This window comes from Sylvia atricapilla, chromosome 21 (genome assembly GCF_009819655.1).
Source record: "Sylvia atricapilla isolate bSylAtr1 chromosome 21, bSylAtr1.pri, whole genome shotgun sequence".
NCBI lineage: Eukaryota > Metazoa > Chordata > Aves > Passeriformes > Sylviidae > Sylvia > Sylvia atricapilla.
In genome coordinates, this window is record NC_089160.1 from 3,131,060 (window position 1) to 3,149,521 (window position 18,462).

The 18,462-nt window shown below is 49.3% G+C and overlaps 1 protein-coding gene across 2 annotated transcripts in view; it reads right to left on the bottom strand.

Moving 5' to 3' along the window:
• LOC136370498 (gamma-aminobutyric acid receptor subunit beta-4) overlaps window positions 1-18,462 on the bottom strand; it is a 75,548-nt gene that overhangs the window by 24,373 nt on the left and 32,713 nt on the right. For both annotated transcript variants that reach the window (XM_066333940.1, XM_066333939.1), the window contains exon 4: window positions 236-456. In XM_066333940.1, coding sequence (XP_066190037.1) covers window positions 236-456 — 221 coding nt within the window. The remainder of the gene's footprint in view (window positions 1-235; window positions 457-18,462) is intronic.

Here is an 18,462-nt window from a genome sequence, read left to right on the forward strand (position 1 = left end):
CATGAATGACAGTGACCTGAAATGCCCAGAGCAGCCTATTCCCCTCTCCAACATCCATCTATAGCAGCACAGGAAATCTTGGAGGCCTGAAAGACACTGCCATTTCCAGCTTGGAGAAAGAACAGAGGCACAAAACTGTGTAGCACTTGAGTATCTTTTGATTGCTTGCCTTACCAGAATATCTTTGGAGATGGGAGAAGTTTAAAGGAGGTGACATTTTGACCCTTGGACTCACCTCAGGCCATACAGGACGGTCCCGTCAGGATGGAGCCGGATCATGCGGTTCTTCACCGTCACCCCGTGCAGAAAGGACTTCTTGTCGTTCAGGAAGTAGGTGTCAGGCAGCCACAGCTGGTCAGCCACCCTGTTGTCCAGGGTCAGGTTGAGAGGAAGGTCGTTGTAGGCCAGGCGTTTGTCCCGCCAGCTCTGCTGGAAGTACATGGTGATGGTGTAATCCTGGGAGAGAAATGGGCACACGTCAGCCTGGGGCCACTGCAGCTCCATCCCTTCACCCCTGCCACTGCCAGCACCTCTCGGAATTCCTTGGCACCCAAATTTTTTTGGGCCCACACGTCCAACACTTTTTTGGTTTGCTTGTTGGTTTTTTTTTGGGGGGGTTTTTTTTGTTTTTTTTTTTTTTTTTTTTTTTTTTTTTTTTTTTTTTTTTTTTTTGAGGGGTGTGTGCTGTGATTTGTTTTGTGAAAACAGGAGCAAGCCCGAGTTTTTCAGAGGACAAAACGCCATTACATGACTCCACTCAAGCAAAACTGCATCCCCCTCCACCAGCAGCAGTTCAGGCTGTGGGAGCACCAATGGGTGTCACCAGTGGCCACACCAGCAAAGACTTCCAGGGTTGTTCTCCCACTTCCCACACACAAAGGTCACATAAATGCCATCCCCTCCTGTCCAGGCACTGCTTGTTGCCACACAGTTGGTAAAAGCCAATTTTGTGTTCAGCAGAAGCTGAGGCCATTCCAAAGGGCACAGGGAGAGCCACACCCTGAGGCCAAGGTTTCAAGGTCGAGGCAGGCCAGCCATGACAAGCTCTCAGCACTTGCCTCCTTACAGGAGCTAAGCTGGGAGTTCCTCCTGGTTCTCAGGAAGGACATATGGGGAGGAAATCTGTCGTCAGTGGAGCATGATCCACTGGTAAAGGGGCACTTCCCTGAAAAATTCCCCCCAAGTTTGGACATCAGGAGGAATTTCTTCATGGGAAGGGTTGTTAAACACTGGAAAGGGAGGCGGTGGAGTCCCCATTCCTGGAGGTGTCCGAGGAACAACTGGAGGTGGAACTAACTCAGTGTCGTGGTCTGGCTGACAAAGCAGAGGTCAGCCACAGGCCTTAGAGGTCTTTCCCAGCCTAAATGGTTCTGTGATTCCCAAACCATCCCCAGCTAGCACAGTGCCATAGATATCTCCTGCTCCCCTCCTGTCCAACAGAGAAAAGCTGATAACGTTACGATCCAGGACGGCTCATGTAACAACACATAGAACTCTGATTTCTTCAGAGGGCTTAGAGCAAAGTTTATTGAAAGACAGATTCTTTTTATACAGTGTTTGGGTACAAGGAATAGGATTGGTCCTTTAGGGCACCACCTTTTTGGAAACATCTCTACCAGTAAACAAGCTGGAAAAACACCAGGTGTCAGGAGGAGGAGATCTACAAGGTTGTTTTGGGTTCCTCCTTATGATTTCCCAGCCCAGACTGGGAGAGTTCTGTCCTTGGCTTTCCCACAGGCTTCAAGGCACTGCCTGGAGCCTGAGAATCCACGTTCTGACCTCTGTCAGTTCCCACAAGCTGACACAAAACTGTTGCTAACACAAGAATTTTATAGATGGGAGCACGAGCTGTTTGGTGGCTGTAGCTCTGCAGAAACCAAACCCATTGCTGGGCACATCCAGGGCACGTCCAGAGGCCTCAAATCATCCTGTTCAGAGGCACAGTGTGGTGCCACATCACAGAACAGTTTCTTCTTCTCAGGTAAACAAGCAGTATAGAAAGGAATCTTGTGCACAGCAACAACAGGAAACATTCTCAGGAAACATTCTCACAACAGGTCTTAAATAGGCTGGGAGACAAGATTTTTGGGGTAAACCAGACAGCATCAAAATAATAGGATGTTGATTAGGAAGCAAGCACAAGTGCTGTTACAGGGACCTGACAGGAGTCAGAGATGTTTCCCCAAGTCCTTAAATAAAAAGCATTTTTGCAAATGATCTAGAACAGACCACAGACACATTGTCTCTTCCCAAGCAGTCCCTACGGTGCCACAGGAATCCCCTTGACCACATGAATTTGCAGGATGAGCCTTTCTGCCCTGAAAATCCCAGCTCTGTGCGAGGGGCTGGTGAGGAGCTTGCTCATGCACCAACATCTGGGCTGAGCACTGAGGCATCTGCCTGCCTGTCTTCTCCCACAGACTTCATTCAAAGCCAGGTTTGATTAACACCTCTGAAAACAAGCTCAAATAACCCCACATCACGGATAATGCCAGCTTTTGGGTATCTAACTATGATTCAGAAATCCAGACCCACATGCACATCCGAAAGGTCACGGAGTAAATCTGCGGTGTACGCCAGATACAGAGCTATATCTGTCACTTTCTGTGCTGTCTTGAAAAGAACAAAGACACAGTGACAGCTTTCTGGCCAAGGAAATGTTTTGCTCTGCTTTTTTAAAGGCCTGTAAACTCCTGCCTCACAGTCCATCTCTCTGAGGCACAGACATTCTCGTTTTGGTCAGGACCCTGCAAAGGAAGGTGCTGTCCCCAGAATCCCTCCCAGGGCGATGGGGCTGCACTGCAGTGACAGCACAGAGGAGCAGAGCACCCCAATTCCTGAAGCCTGTTGGTAACAGACTCATCCCCTGCCCGTGGGACACTTGGCTACAGAGGCGTCCTTTCCATTCCCCCTTTGAGAACTTCACCCTCACGTCTTGGCAAGCTCCTTCCCTGACCTGCATTTCCCTAATCCTTGACAGAGCCCTGCAACACCTCACCCCTAACCAGGCCACCCTGCTGTCACTGCAGCCTCCTGCCAGCCTTCAAGCAGCAGCAGGCAAGAGGTGGCACTGATCCCCAGAAGACAAAAAGGGCAAGCTGCTCACAGAGTGAACAATTGCACCCTCTAAACACATCCTCTGTAACCCCAGGATTGATGGGAACAAACTCAGGGGGGTGTAGAAAGAAAAGCCTCCACCCCAGCCATCAGCTAGATGATGTTCTTTAGCTGCAGAGACCTTCCTGGGCAAGAACAGCCATCCCAGCCCAGGGCTGAGCTCTGCTCTCCAACCTTCCCAGGTTTCTGGCACAACAGATTTCTCTGGGTGGCATCACGGAGGTGAGCACTTGATGGTCATGGCTCATGCAGTGCCTCAGGTATCCCTCAGCTTCTCTCTCTGCTGATTCCTGTGCTCCGCTTCTTGTTCTGCTGCTCTCATCACGTTGTTGAACAGCAGGCAGGATTTCTGGGCAGAAGGAAGAGCAGGGCAGGTGTCCACCCCACAGTGGTCAGTCCTCCCTGGAAGGACAAGTGCCACTGACATGGGATGGGCACAGCACCAAGCTTTGGGGAAGAGGGATAGGGCAGGCCCAGGCTGGGGGCTGGAGGCAGCACTGAGAGGGGCAGATTCCAGGAGAGGAAGCAGAGCTTGCCTTCCCCTTCATCCCTCATTTCCTGGTCAGGCCGTTATGAAGTACCCATGTGCCACCCTAACATCACATCCTGGCCAGGCTCCAGAGCTGCTGAGATCTTAATCACAGCCTTCCCTTCAGAGGCACATGCACTAATGGCCAAGGGTGACATTGTTCTGCAGAAGCAGAATGGCCAGATGGAGCCAAGGCATGCAGGAGTTCATAGGTTCAGGAATCAGAAGCAATGAGCCCGATTTTCCTCCAAGTCTTGGATGCTGATGCCTTTGTTGTGGGGTTTTATCTGTCGCTGGGCTAATATGAGGCTTTCCCAAACCTCCCAGTGATCCAGGACACTCACAAGCCTGCTGATGCCACAGATATTGCACAAGCTGGGTTTCCCACAATCACCAGCTGACAGCACGTTGGCCAATTCACCGGGTTCAGTGAAGAACTTTGAATTCAAACACACCTGGAGCCCACACACCCCTCCAGCTCTTCCTTCCACCTCACCACTGAGCCACTTTGGTGGGGACAACACAGCTGGATGTCCCTGCTGCATGTGCAAAGGGTAAGTGAGGGGTTTTCCCTCTGCACACACAGCAGAGTTCTCCACTGGTGCTGCTGGAGGAGCAAACAAAAGGGGCAGGAAAATATGATTTTCCATTTGCCTCTAAACTGGCAGCCTAGACCTCCTCCTCCACCCTGCACCAGTGCACCTCCAGCAGCAACAAAAATGCTGCCAACTGATGGGATCTCACTGAGTCTTTGTGGAGGACCATAAAATGCCCAGGTGGGACCAGAGTCTGGCCATGGCCATCACAGCTGGGGCAAGGATGGGAGAGCTTTGTGCTGAGCTCCCAGCTTGTCCTGCCAAGTTAATGTGAACTGGGATAGAAGGCAGGACCCACACATGAGTTCACACATGTGCCAGGCCACCCTGGGCAACCTCCTCCTTCCACTGGTGCCTGCTGGGGGAGGAGAGGTGAGGCTGGAAGAAGGGAGGAGACACCACTCCTCATCAGAAACTCCCTGCCGGCTGCACTTAATTTATGCCATCACAATCAGAAAACAACTATTGCCTAATTACAATACATTATAAGCCTTTCTTGGCCTCTCAGCTTTTGCCACACAATGCTGCTAATGCCTGAAAGCAAATCATCTAAAATCACCCCTCGTGGGTCCTACTACAATGCACCTTCCATAGTTTTATTACTCTAAAGTGTCCAGTCTTATTTGCAAGGCCATCCTTTGAAACTTGTTTCCAGTTCCATTTCTCTCTCAACAATGTCCGTGTTATCCCATGGCATTTCTAAGTCAGCATTTCTTATCTCAGAGTTTGCATACAGATGCAGACCATGTGAGCTTTTGGTCAGGCTTTGAGAATCCTCTACAAATCCATTTCCCACATCTTCTCTCTCCTCCTTCGTGCTCCGTGAGGCACGCAGGGCAGAGGTGAGAGCTGGCAGACGCTCATGGTGCAGTGAGCACTCACTGCCCTGTGAGCAGAGTTCACCCGGAGGGACACAAAAAATACTGCCAGAGGAAGAGGAGATTACCTGAGGGGGCTCCATGTGTTGGAATGATGGGGTGTCCTACCAGCTGCTGAGGACAGGAGTGCTAAAATCCATCTCCAGGTGAGAGGGTGCTGATAATGACAGACTTTGCTGAAGTTTGAGCCTTTGCTGAGACCCCAAAGCCCAAGATGGTGCACACTGTGAGAGGCTGGAGTGTTGACACGGCAGGGGCATGAATGGAGGAAGGTATTTCCTGCAGAACCCCAGAGGCAACAAACTCAGCCAAGCATGCACAGGGATTCCCCAGACTCTCAGAGGACAGGGCAGAGAAGTCTGAGGGAACAGCAGCTGAGTCACAGCAAGAAGGGAAATAAGCTGGCACTATAGGTATGAATCAAAAAATTAATTTCCACTGGATCATTTTCCAAAAACCTTTATTAACATCTATCCTATAAGCTGCTTTTCCTCCTCCACCTCACAGAACCCATTTTGGGAGTGAAATGCTCTCTGGGAAAGCAAACCCGGACTGGGGCTGGTCCCCTCCCCACTGGCGCTGGCTCTGTGCAGCTCAGGAGCAGAAATGAGCCCACTGCCACAGGACACCAAAGCTGCCACTTGGAAAGGTGTCCCAGGGTAAGATGCCAGATCTGAGCAGAGGAGCAAACACACTTGTGCAGAGGAAGGCAGAGGCTGGGGGGACAAAGGCAGAGAGAGGAATCCCGGGGTGGGGAGTGACACAGGAGAGGAGCCGCTCCTGCCGTGGGGAGCACAGGCTGGGTGCTGCTGAAGCAGTGACAGACTGGAGGAAGATGAAACTCAGAGGCAGCAGATATTTTCTGAATCCACCATAACCCAGTGAGGACACAGGAGAGCTGGTTGTGGGCCAGCCATGGTGTGCAGAGATGTGCCCAGACCACCAAGGGACACAGTACTTCAGGGAGCCAGCTCAGACTGGGAACCTGAACTTCCTTCAGGGTCACAGAACAGCAAGGGGTGGACAGGAGCTCTTAAGGCACCACAGGGCCTCGTGTCCCTGTCTGTCACTGCAGTGAGAAAGGGGACACAAAATTAAGGAGCTCCTTTTCTCCTACAGTCCTGTGTCAGGAAGCAGGACACAAACATGCCCTGGACCCAAGTGCAGTTCTTACAGGTGTGTTTGTGCTGGTTTTGGAGACACACGTGTACTGTGTGAGACTAAAAGGTTTTGTATAGTCACAGCCTGTTTTCAGTAACAGGAAAGAGAATGGCAAGGAGGAATATAAGTTTAAAAGGATCTTTGTTGTGATAGTTAATTCTGCAGCTATTTGCACTTAAGGATCTCCTCAGTCAGAGCTGGTACCTTCTTAATTGAAGACACTCCATTTCTCTTCTGAGAGCTTATCTCACTTCTCAGAATTTTCAGCCTTTGGCATCTGCAATCTTGTGGCTGTGAGTTCCACACTGAGTTCCTCACTATATGCACATCACTTTAAACAGGTACAAATCAGGTTTTCCCTTTCCCAACTCCCTGCAGTGCTTGTATTAAGCCAGTAAACAACCACAACCTTGTGCTCTCAGGCTCACAGCGTCCCACCTCCTTTTAGACACTTCAGGGTTACTCATCAGAGCTCAAATAACACAAACACTCTCCAAAGTAGTGGAGAGGCTCTGATAGAGGCAGGAGGCAGCAGGGCAGGGAGAACTGTTGCAGGGGTTAAGCACAGAGCAGGGCTCTGGCAGAGTCTGACGCTCAGCAATGGGTTGTTACACAAGAATAGACTGAAGGCAAGGCAATGGAAATAACTTTCCACACAGCCTGTGCAATTAGACGTTACAAAAGCATGAAGTCAGGAGCATGAAAGTATTTCGGAAGGTCTAAGCATTAATATGGAAAATAAATTCAAGTTGCTACCGAAAGGAGCTCACAGGAAAGAATAGCTCAAGGATGCTGAGCCTGCTGCTGCAGGGCTCCATCTTCCAACTGCTTCCATATTTGAACAGAACTCCCAGGCAGCTGCTCCCTAAATCCCCAGCACGGCTCCCAAGAGACACACGTCATGGGCAGGCTGGGTCAGATCATTCTCCTTTGTGCTGTGACCTAGAGAACCCTCAGGGCTGAACTAGTCCAGAGGCTGAAGTGTGCAGGCTCATTAGGGGCTCCACTAGACTCAAGCACCAGCACCAGAAATTGAAAGAATAATGTGCGTGGAGAGGTCAAATATTTGCTCAAAATACAGCAATTCTGGCAACACAGATATTGCCTGTGCCTGGTGCATTTTGGGGGATGACAAATGAGTTGGATACCTTTCAGTGGGGCTTTGAAAGGGAAGATGATTGTTCCAGGCTGCTACTGGAGGCTGTTTCACCAAGCACTTGTAAGGTACTGGGAACAATAACTTTTCTGCAGGAGAGAGTACACTACTCTTGTGCTGCTGAGGACTCTGGACATGAGGGATAAAGGAGGTTTTGCAACTCACCTCTAGCTCTGGCTGTACCACTTGACTTCTTTTGCTGCCTGACTTTGATAAAGAACCTCCTTTTGGAGAAGCAACCAAATAAAAGTCCTTCCCTATATAAGCAAATGACATATGGTCTCCTTGTCCAAGATCACAAAAGAACATTAGGAAAGCCAAGATGCTCCAGAAAGAGGGAGAAAAATGGAACATCTGACTTAGTAAAAACCAAGCTGCCACTGCCAGAGACTAATGAACAGTTTGCTGGCTTCAACTTCTTTGATGATTAAACACCAGCTCCTGTTCCCGTCATTCTTGGGAAGGAAATTAAAGGACAAAATCGTCCTCAAGTATGTTTCATTTGAAGGAGGGGATGGGAGAAATAAGAGGAATTGTTTTGAAGGGGAGAAGACAGGATCTGCCTGCAGTCAGCTGCAAGGAACTGGAACGGTGTAAAATGTACAGGAATATACAGAAATATGCAGGAATATACAGAAATATACAGGAATATACAGGAATATACAGGAAGGACTGAGCACAACAGCCACAGCCCTTCCTCGTCCAGCCCACCAAAGAGGGGAATTGTCCATCTCCAAACAGATAAATCAAGGCATCCCAGACCTCATGCACCAGGTAACCATAAGTAAATACCTGCCAGCAGCCTTTCCAGCCCTGAGGTAGCACACAGTCAGTTCAGACTCTCACCTTTGCTTGAGGCAGGAGGCAGCAGCTTTTGTACTTACTGTACTTTTCATGGGGAGAGCATCCTGCCAAAATGCTGCTTTTAATTTCTGTTTTGGTGCAAGTGCCAGTGCCCAGCTTACAAGTCTGAAGTTCTGCATGACAGCTGTTATACATAAAGTGACAAATATTTCAGGTACTGCCCTTCTCCCTACACTTCAGCCTAGCAGGCAGGAAAGACACAATATTTTTCCACCTTCCTGCTTTTTGAATAGCCAGATGTCAGCACTGACTTGGGAATCAGGGAGAGCACTCTTCCAGCAGTGCAAGGAAGGGCTGGCTTCTAGGATACACTCTGTGCCCTTCTGTGCTGCAGGTCTGTGTGCTCTTGAACTCATTTTCTTCAAGACCTGAGAAGTACTTTGCATGGATCTGGTTCCCCTCACTAATCTGATCTACTTTTGTAGTAATTTGCATGTGTTTAATTGCTGAATGCATGACCAGAAACTGGGACAGGTGTCTGCAATATCCTCAACAGCTCAGGGCGTGCAGGGAAAGTGTGGCTTTGCTGCCCTATTTCTCTCCTGCCTGGCCTTATCCCTGCAGCACCTGGGATGTGCTGGCCCTAAAGGACATAGCTCAGTCCTGAGCCAAAGGGATTTACTGTGACAAGGTCTTCAGAGTCTTGAGCCTGGACCTCAGTGGCCTGTTTGAGCACCACGTGTCACCTGTTGGACTGCCCCAGTCCTGCTGGGAGCAGAGATCAAGAGGGAAGAGCCAGAACTGGTGGGCACAGGGACGACATCACCTGCTCTGTGAGCACAGGCAAAACAGCAACCTTGCTGAGAGTTACAGGCAGCAATCCCAAAATCACCACCTGCAGCACATCTTCCTCAGGCAAGGCTCTGAGAACAGTGCCAGGCTCTTTGTACCCCTGAGCCACGAAATCTGTGAGCTGGTGCACAACATTCCTGCTGGGCTGTCTGCTCCCTCTGCCCCCCAGGTGCCAGCAGCCAGGCCAGACCCAGAGCCCTTTCTGCCCCCAGTTGTCCTGTTTCTGCACCACCAGCTGGATTGCTCTCAAAACCCACCACAACTGGAGAAATTGCCTTTTCCAGGGAGTGGCCACTTCATGGGGACACATTTCTGTTTCCTGTAGCTTGCCATGGCAAACCAGCAGAGAAGGGCACACTTTATTTACACTCACCTCAGGGCAGAGAAGCAAGGCCATACATAAAGTTTGGGAAAGGCACTACATGAATTTGACCCTTTTGGGGGCAGAAAGGGATGCTGTTACACAATCTTCTAATCCTAGATGGGCTGGGAACCGAGAGGCAACTCACGTTTATGTTTTACTGGAGCAACGAATGTCTCCAAATGGCTACTCCAGGTCTTCCCAAGTCCTTTCTCTCCCTTACCATATTTACTTAAGGCAAAAATCTTAACTTAGCCCCTTTTGTTAACTCTCTTAACGGGCATTAATGCCCTGTCTCTGTGGAGCCCCAGGGAAGAATTATGGCCAGGCATTGAAGAGCTGGGAAAGGAAAATCCAAGAACTTGCTCTTCTTACAAGATACTGTTCGGTGTGAAGTGCTTGGTGATTTAAAACAGGTTATGCTGACTCACCACAGAAAACCCTGGTGCTTTCCAAGGCTGTCTTCACCTTCCACTATTGACCTGCACTAATCCAGCCCTCTACCCCACTGCCTTCCACAGTGCTGGTGGCTGAATTCCACCTCTCTCCTCTCCTTCCTGCCTTACAGCCTGTGCTGCCAGTGTCCTCCTGTACACACATATTGGCATATCTAATATACAGCCATGAAAGCTCAAAAATGCTTTTAATAATTACTTGGTATTTAATTAAACATGCAACAACCAGCCTATTAGAGTAAATTAAATCTGAGTGAGACGCATGAACAGTGACTAGTGAAGATATCAGTTTCTAAAGCTCTCAGAAGGATGGAGGAAGAAAACTGGATTATGTCAAGGGAAAGTTGATGCTGGAAGATGACTGATGCTTCCTAAACCTTTCCCCCACATCTCTGGGCAAGTGCTAAGTGTGTAAACACAGAAATTATTTTTTCTTCCCTGAGGAAAAAGATTAGACAGAGCTTGTAATTCCCCATGCTGTCAAGACTTCCAGTGCAGTTTGGGGCTGCAGAGGTAGGAATTCATGTTATAAATAAAGCAATATTATTACTTTACATGGCAAAATAAAATGTGGTGTATGCAGCTCTGAGCATTGAAAACACGACACTCTGCAACAATACCAAGGCACACAGGGCTTCAAAGACATTGTTTTAATTTAGGGAAGGAAGGTTTCCTGTTTCAGATTCTGAGAATTGCCAGAAAGATGTCATTTCCCAGGAGTTAGCCAGAGGCAAACAAATCCTTTAAATCATTAAAGACAACTAGCACCTCCTGGGTGAAATCATCACCTCAGCTAGGCTAGCACAGATTGCTGGACCAAAAACTTTGGCTGGGGTTTGTTTCCTGTAGAAAGCAAAGTTTGATCCCGTAGGAAGGATGGAGTAGATGGTGAAGAGCAGGGCAAGTTTCTGGCAGGGGGGTTCAGTTAGGTCAGGCATGGTCTCAAGCACAGAGGAAGGCAGCCCTGGGGTTGGAAAAACAAGCCCTGCTTTTCAAAAGGAACGAGCAAACTGGATGCAAACCATTTCACCTGCAAACCCTCAGACTGCTGCACCCAGAGACCCGGTGCTGCGTCTGGGGTGACTTTCTGCTCCTGGATATTCTGCACAGCTCTACCTGTGGCCCCTCGGGTGAAAAGGTCGGTGGGAGGAATGCTGTTAGAGAAAAGGGTCAGCAATCAGCTCTAGCAGCTGTAGTGTGGACAGAGCAGTGCCCAGCCATGCTGGGACAGCAACAAAGGGCAGGGAGAGCAATGGATCTGCTCTGGGAAAGAATTTCTGCTCTCAGGGCTACTGGAAGTAGCAATCATGATGGAGGGATGATGGACACCTCCTCCTCCATCCATGGGTTTGGTTAGTCTGCCTGTGGGTATTCCAGGCTCAGGCCAAGGGAACCAGCCCAGGCTGAGCCCAGCAGCAGTGCCCACCATGAGGACCACAAGGCCCCCTCCCACCTCACCCATCCCAATCCTGCCTGCAGGATCACAGACCTGAGGGGTGGGTGCTGGCAACACTGAAAACAGCATTCACACTGCAGCTGTACCAAACACTCCTGATTCTGCTGAACAAGTCAAGCTTATGACAGGATGCATGGAGGATAAAAAAAAAAAAAGGGGAAAAAAAAAAAAAAAAGAGGTTTCAGCAGGCTGAGGAGGTCCACAAGCAGAGCAGACTTTGACTTCACAGCCAACTGGATGGGGAGAACAAGCTGCAGTCCCTGTCCACGCTGAATGAGTGCTCGCTGCAGCACCAGGACCAACAGTCCTGGAGCCAAGGAGCTCTATTTGCAGAGCTGGCAGCGAGCCCACGTGAGCTCAGTAAATAAAGTATCCAGATAATAAAAATACCCAAAAGCACTGTTTAATTTTTTTTTTTTTTTTCTGAGGGATCTGATACAGAGAGAAGTGGAGGGCAAGCCCATCCCTCCAGAAGAGTGGAACACACAGAACCTGGAAGGTCTGCTGGCTCACAGCTGGTACAGCTAAATACCTGACACTCCTTTTTGGGGCAAACAGCTGAGACTTGGGATAACAAGGCTCCAACAGCAGCTTCTGTCCTGTAAAACCTCCAGTCCCCTGCAATCCTAGCTACAAACTCTTGATGGATAAAAGGGTCAGTGTTTTGTGTATCAGCGACCCAGGAAAGCATCAAAGGAGGTGGTCAGGGGTGCAGAAGGCACAGGCTGCCTTCCCCTGCTGTCACACTGAAGATCCAGGAGACACTGGGGTACAGCAGGGTGCTGCAGAGGGAAAAGGAGATCCAACCTGTGAGCAGTGGGCATGGTTTGGGTTTTCTTCCCTCCTCACCAGAGGCTCAGGTGGGAGCTCAGCACGCCCTGGAAAAGGCAGGCAGGGATGTGTGAGGTGGCATTCTCAGCCTGGTGACCCAGCACACCCTGGAAGGGGCAGCAGGAGACCAGCTGTGCACACCTGGCAAGGAGAGACGTGGGAGGCGCCAGCGGATCTTGCCTTTTATTCCCTCCTCTGCCATTTTTTTCCGGGTGGGGCTGGCCTGAGATTCTGTTTGTGCCAGGGCAGCAGGGACTACCCACAGCTCATCCCACATGCATGCATGCTGTCCTTCCCCAAAACGATCCCCTCGTCTGACTAGAGGACCTCTCTGGATCTCCAAACAGCTCAGCAGACCCTCTTCCTTCCACCATCCCTTTTCCTTGAATGTTCCTTTTTCTCTGTAGCCTAGCAACTCAGCACAGACTCAGAATATTAACAGCTCCTGTCCCCACACACGATCTTCTCAAGAGGCCTGAAAAATGTGATAGCAGAGAGGCTGAGAGGGGTAGGAGCAAACATGAGAGATATGGGGAGCGTGCAGGGAGCCTCTCCCAGCATTCAGAAACAGCAGAGCCATTCAGCTGTCGGATCTGCCACCTTCACTTAACATGTACATAACATATAGAGCTATTTATAGCCCCATTTATTTACATATTCAAATAGCAGCACGACACGCAAGCGCTCGTATTTGGATTTAGGTTCTATATTGAGGCACTGGCACTCTTGCACAAATACGTTCTCTGTTGCTGGGTGCTTTAAATGTATATATGACAGGAAGTCAGAAGGTCAGAATCTCAAGGTCTGATTTGGTTTTCAATCAAATCAGATGAAGCTTTCACTTGGGGGGAAAGCTACTTTAGCATTCTGCAGTAATCCTCTCCAATGCTGCAACACTGCTACTGAAACAGGTGGCAGTTTGGAACATTGCTCTCAAATAGAGCCAGCTTTTTAATATATGTATATATATAAAATATATATATATATAAGCTGGGGGAGTTTTGCCCATGTAAAAACATGAATAAAAATTTAAGCAAGGGTGGGGCGAGGAGGGGTGGGGAGTGTGGAGATTATCCCAGGCAGTTTTCTGCAGTAGGAATTCTAACTACTACAGGAATGCTGGGGTGCAAGCTGAAGTGGTTCATACCAGCACCATACAACACTGACATGTTCAGAGCTAAAGATAACTCGGCTGAGAGAGGAACAGATGGAGCACTGCAATGCATAGCCCTGTTCAGCTGAAAGCACGCTGCAAACCATGCAGCCACAGCCTCTCCTCCTCCCCAGCACGACTCCTCTGGTGGCGTGGGGTGCGCTCACCTCCCCAGTGCACACTGAACTTGGCCTTGGCTGGGAGTGCACCCAAATGGCCCCGTTTGGGAAACTGCCTGGTGAGCCAAATGTGGGAACTCTGGGCTGAGCACTGGGGCAGGGCTGACTCAGCCCTCCCCAGGCTTGAACTCATCCTGGAGGACTGGCAGAGTGCTCCCCAGGGAGAGCAGCACCGTGTCAGGGACACTCCTGACAACCACGTTTTATCCGTGCTGCAAACCCCAAGGTCTGGGCTGGGAATCGGCCAGTTCACCCCACAGCTTTCCCACAATCCAGATTTTCCCATCGTGCAGACAAAGAGCATTCTGCCAACTCTCCCATTCAGATCCCAGGTGAGTGCTGGAAGGTCCCCAGGCAGAAACAAGCAGAGTAGAATAGAAAGCTTCAGGGGCAAGAGAGAGAATCGTTCCCTTGTCCAGCAGTTCAGTCTTTCCTCAACTGAGAGCCTGCTCCAGCAAGGTTCTCACAGTTCACCTCCTACTTAGGGCCAAATCATGCCATTTGGCCAACAGAAATATTCATTCAAGGTCATCACTAATGTTGAAAAAGCCATAGCCCATCAGCCCAAGCAGAGGGGAGCCCCTTTTGGGGAAGCAATGGAGCTGTCCCCAGACACGAGGAGAGCCCCAGGCTCTGGTGGCAGGACTGCAGCTCCCCGAGACCTCTGTCTCCAAAGGAATTCCTGGGGCTTTGTGCAGATCCAGCTCCCAGCTGGCCACAGCATTTGGAGAGACTGCACGGTGATCTTTGGCTTGTTACTTAGCAACTGGACTCTAAGTAGTAGTGAATTTACTGGGCTGTCACTGCAGTGGAAGCAGTACCAGGAGCAAGGGCACGGGGAGGGTTTTGTCAGGGGAATGGGGTAACTTGTGAAGTATTATGGAAGGCAGGCGAGATTTTTCCCTTCTACGAGTTGCCATAAATGCAGTAAATATTGACATATGAGTCACACTGACCTATTTTCCAGCTTTTAAGCCGGGACAATCTCTTTGCAACTGATTTCAGAAGCAGTGAATGGGGAGCACTTCAGGCCCCTTCACAAGTTCACTTTATTCTTGGCTGTTTTATGCAACCCCTTTGGAAGAACCGTCCCCATGTGTCAGGCAGACAGGGGACCACTCCGTGTTCAAACTTGAGCACCCAATCCCCCCACCACCACCCTGCAGGGCACCCCTGAGGCCAGACACTTTCCTTATCCTCACACACTGCCTCAGTCCAGGGGATGTTTCAGCACAAGCAGTGGGAATTCTGTTAAAGAAAGGCATTGTGTGATGTGAGCAGGAGTCCACATCTGATCCTTGACATTTTAGGCAGTGTCAGTGCTGGTAAAAGTCATCCCAAGCCTCAGCACTCACAGGATATCGCTGCTGCAAGGATTAAAAAAAAAATCCTAACCACAAATCTAATGATGGCACGTGAGGTGGGTCCCTGACATCAGCTTTGCAAAGGTGATTCTGGAGCTCAGTGGATTTCTACTCTTGCCCTCTCTCCAGACAAACCTCAGAGCAGGCAGCTGTGTCTCCTGCATGCAAACACGAGCGTCTCAAAGCTGCCAAGTCCAGAGTTGTTTGGAGGTTACTCTCCACTCTGCCACAGCCATTTTTTATTCCTCCAAACACCAATCTAGCAGCAGAAAAAACCATCAATATGCTGTTGCTTTGCCTCAGCCAGCCAGGTGGTCGTGTTTCTAGTTTCTGCTGCTGGAGAAGCAAAGTGAGCAGGTCCCCGGGTGACTGTGTAGCTGATGGCAGTGTGCACATGGACCTTTGCCTCCCCTGGTGAGTCTCCCCTTCAGGAAAATGCTGTTTCACGTGTACAGATGTTTGATTCCCAGCTGTCCAGTGCACTGCAGCCCCACACAGCAGGAGCTGAAGGCACAAGAGCTGTGTGAGTCCAGCAGTGCTGAGGCACCACAGCAGAGGAAGGCACAGGCTCCAGCCAGCCCTGAAGAAACTTTTCATGCCAGCTTTCATGTCCAATACCCTGGTTCATATCACAGCACATAGAAGCCCCTTTTTTTAAAAAAAGCTCATAACTTCCACCTGCCCATGCCTGTAGGGACAGCTCAGCCCGAGTCAGAGCTCTGCCATCCTTACCATGAGCAGATCAAGGCTCATGGAATCATCAAGGCTGGAAAACACCTCCAAGGTCATCAAGGCAGCTCCTGACAGAACCAGAGGACACAGTCTCAGGCTGCATGAAGGGAAGTTTAGGTTGGATATTAGAAAGAATTTTTTCATGGAAGGAGCGATAAAGTACTGGAATGGTCTACCTGGGGAGGTGGTGGAGTCACCATCCCTGGATGTGTTTAAACAAAGACTGAATGTGGCACTGGGGCCAGGGTTTAGCTGAGGTGTTGGGGCTGGGTTGGACTTGATGACCTTGAAGGTCTCTTCCAACCTCCACATTCTGTGTTTTGAAGGCCAAACTTGACCAAGCACCCCCATGGCCACTAAAGCATACCACAAACTGCCAGGTCTGCTCACTTTTTGAGCACTGCCAGGGAGGGTGACTTTACCACTTCCCTGAAGAGCCTGTTCAAATTCTTAACCGCTCATTCAGTGAAGAAATTTTTCCTGATCTCCACCATGAATCTCCCCTGAATCTTCCTCCACCACAAGGCCCCACAGCCCCCTCTGCTACCTACAACTCTTCCATCCAGCAGGACTATATCCCCTGCAGCAGCATGGCAGGCCACCATCTGCAGCTCAGCACCGACGCTGCCTCCTAGTTCTCCCATATTTTGGCAGTCCTAAATATTCTGCAGCCTTGAATACCAAGATGTAATTTATACACACACACAGAGTTTAGATAGCACAGTGTCACTGTGCTGGGGACACCCAAGGCTACAGAGAAACATTTGCAGCGCTGGAGTGTCATGTCACACTTGTATCTCACAGCATACAACTCCAGCAAGCTCTGACTGTAAGATTTAAATGCTTTAACCTTTGCTTTTAAAAAAACATTTGGATACCCAAGGACATAGAAACTGAGAAGTATCTGTATGTGGTTTCTCCATTGAGAAGAGACAGCAACAAAACAGAACGTTTTCAATTAAGAATAAGGAAAACATTGATACATTTGAAGAGAGTAGGTGGTACTAAAAGGCACAGCACAATAGTAGAACTTTCTTCTTTAAAATCTTGGTTTTCTTAAAGCTCAAGACATCTACACCAATGGAAAATCCTTTTCAAGGGCACATTGCAGCAAAGGCAGGTTTGTCCAGCATTGCAGGTGTCCATATATTCCAGTGAAAGCAGAACTGCAAAGCCTGCTCAGGACAGATTCCACCACAAAGTCTACTTCAAGCATGGCCATAAGAAAATTTGATGTAGTGAGAAGAGTGATGCCTCACTGATGATGGCGTAAGAGGTTGTAGGATGAATTGTGCTGGTCAAGAACACTCTTACACAAAACCTGGTCCACTTCATTTTGGGTTAAAAGCTAATTGAAAACCCTTGCAGCTCATGGTTGCCTTGAGACATGCTTTACATCTCTCTTGAACAGGGAAATCTGCCAAAGCAGACAGCTTGTTTTTCAAGCAAGCTCGAGAAGTTGGGAAATAACAGCCACGATTCTTCCTGCCATAACCTCCAGGAGATCCTGTGCCAGCACCAGAGCAGCCACTCAACAAGGCACAGTCTGGAAGCAGGGGCACAGGGCTGGGAAGCACTGAGGCATTGGGAAGAGGGTGCCCAGAGAAGCTGTGGCTGCCCCTGGATGTGGGCCTGATATTTCTGGGGCTGAGAGATTTCAGCCTGCTGGCAGCTGCTGACTTTTTCCCAAGGAAAAAAATTTCTGAAGAAAGCTTCTTCTCAAAACAATCTTGGCAAACAGCTCTCTCCAAACAGTCTTTCTCCAGGTGGTGTTTTGCTGTTTCTCTGGTTTAACCAGTGGCATTAGAAAGGTGATGTTCCTATTCCCCAACCATGTTAAGTCTGTGTTGGAACACCTTATAAAAGGTAGTAAGAATTAGACAATAAAAGCCTTTTTTCTATGCTCTTTGCCTTCTGAAATAATTGGAGTCTCTCATCTTTCTTTCACATCCTGCAATGACACCTGGATCCCTGGAAGTGTCCAAGGCCAGGTTGGACAGGGCTTGGAACAACCTGGGGCAGTGGAAGGTGTCCTGGTTTGGATGAGATGAGCTTTAAATCCCTTCCAACCCTGACCATTCTGTGATTCTCTGCAGCAAAACAAGGTCAGCTTTGCCAAGCCCCCTGCCCCACCCCTAACCCGTCCCCACCGCAGGCTGTCCCCCAGCAGAAGGAATTGGCATCTTGCCTTTCACACCCCTGTTCCTGCAAACGTTTTTTTATCTGGAAGCCTTGTTTCCTACACTAGCCCTCTGCAACAATCCTCTTGTAACTTTTCAACTTGTCACCAGGTTTATAAAACTTTAAAGCCGGTGCTATAACAAACTGAAATGATGTTATTGCAGATGTAGGAGAGCATCTTGGGATGAATAAATTATAGGAGCCACAAAGAAATCATGACTATAATGGCTGGATGCTCCGAGCTGTCTACGGTGTGCAGACACAGGAGGGAGCAGGTTTAGGACTGCACAGATCATAGGGCAGGAAAATTGAAGCGTTATGAAGGGTAACCTCCTCTTATTTCAAATGCATACAAAACTGCTGGTAGTTTTCCTTATTGAAATAGTTCATTAGTACTTCAAGGGAGTCTGAAGTGTCTGGTGCTAGAAAAATACGTCCCCGGAGATTGCCTAGAGAGGGAAGAAGCTACATTGGAAGGATTATTCCTTGTCTAGTCCCGCCATGCAGAGATATACAGCACACCCTGAACAAGCCAGTCCTCAGCTGGATGAAAGGACATCCAGCAGTGGGGGAAGACTTGCAGCTCTTTCTGAAGCCATTGGTACTGGCACCATCAGAACTGCAGCACCAGGGCAGGCTGGCTGAGCCACACCCTTA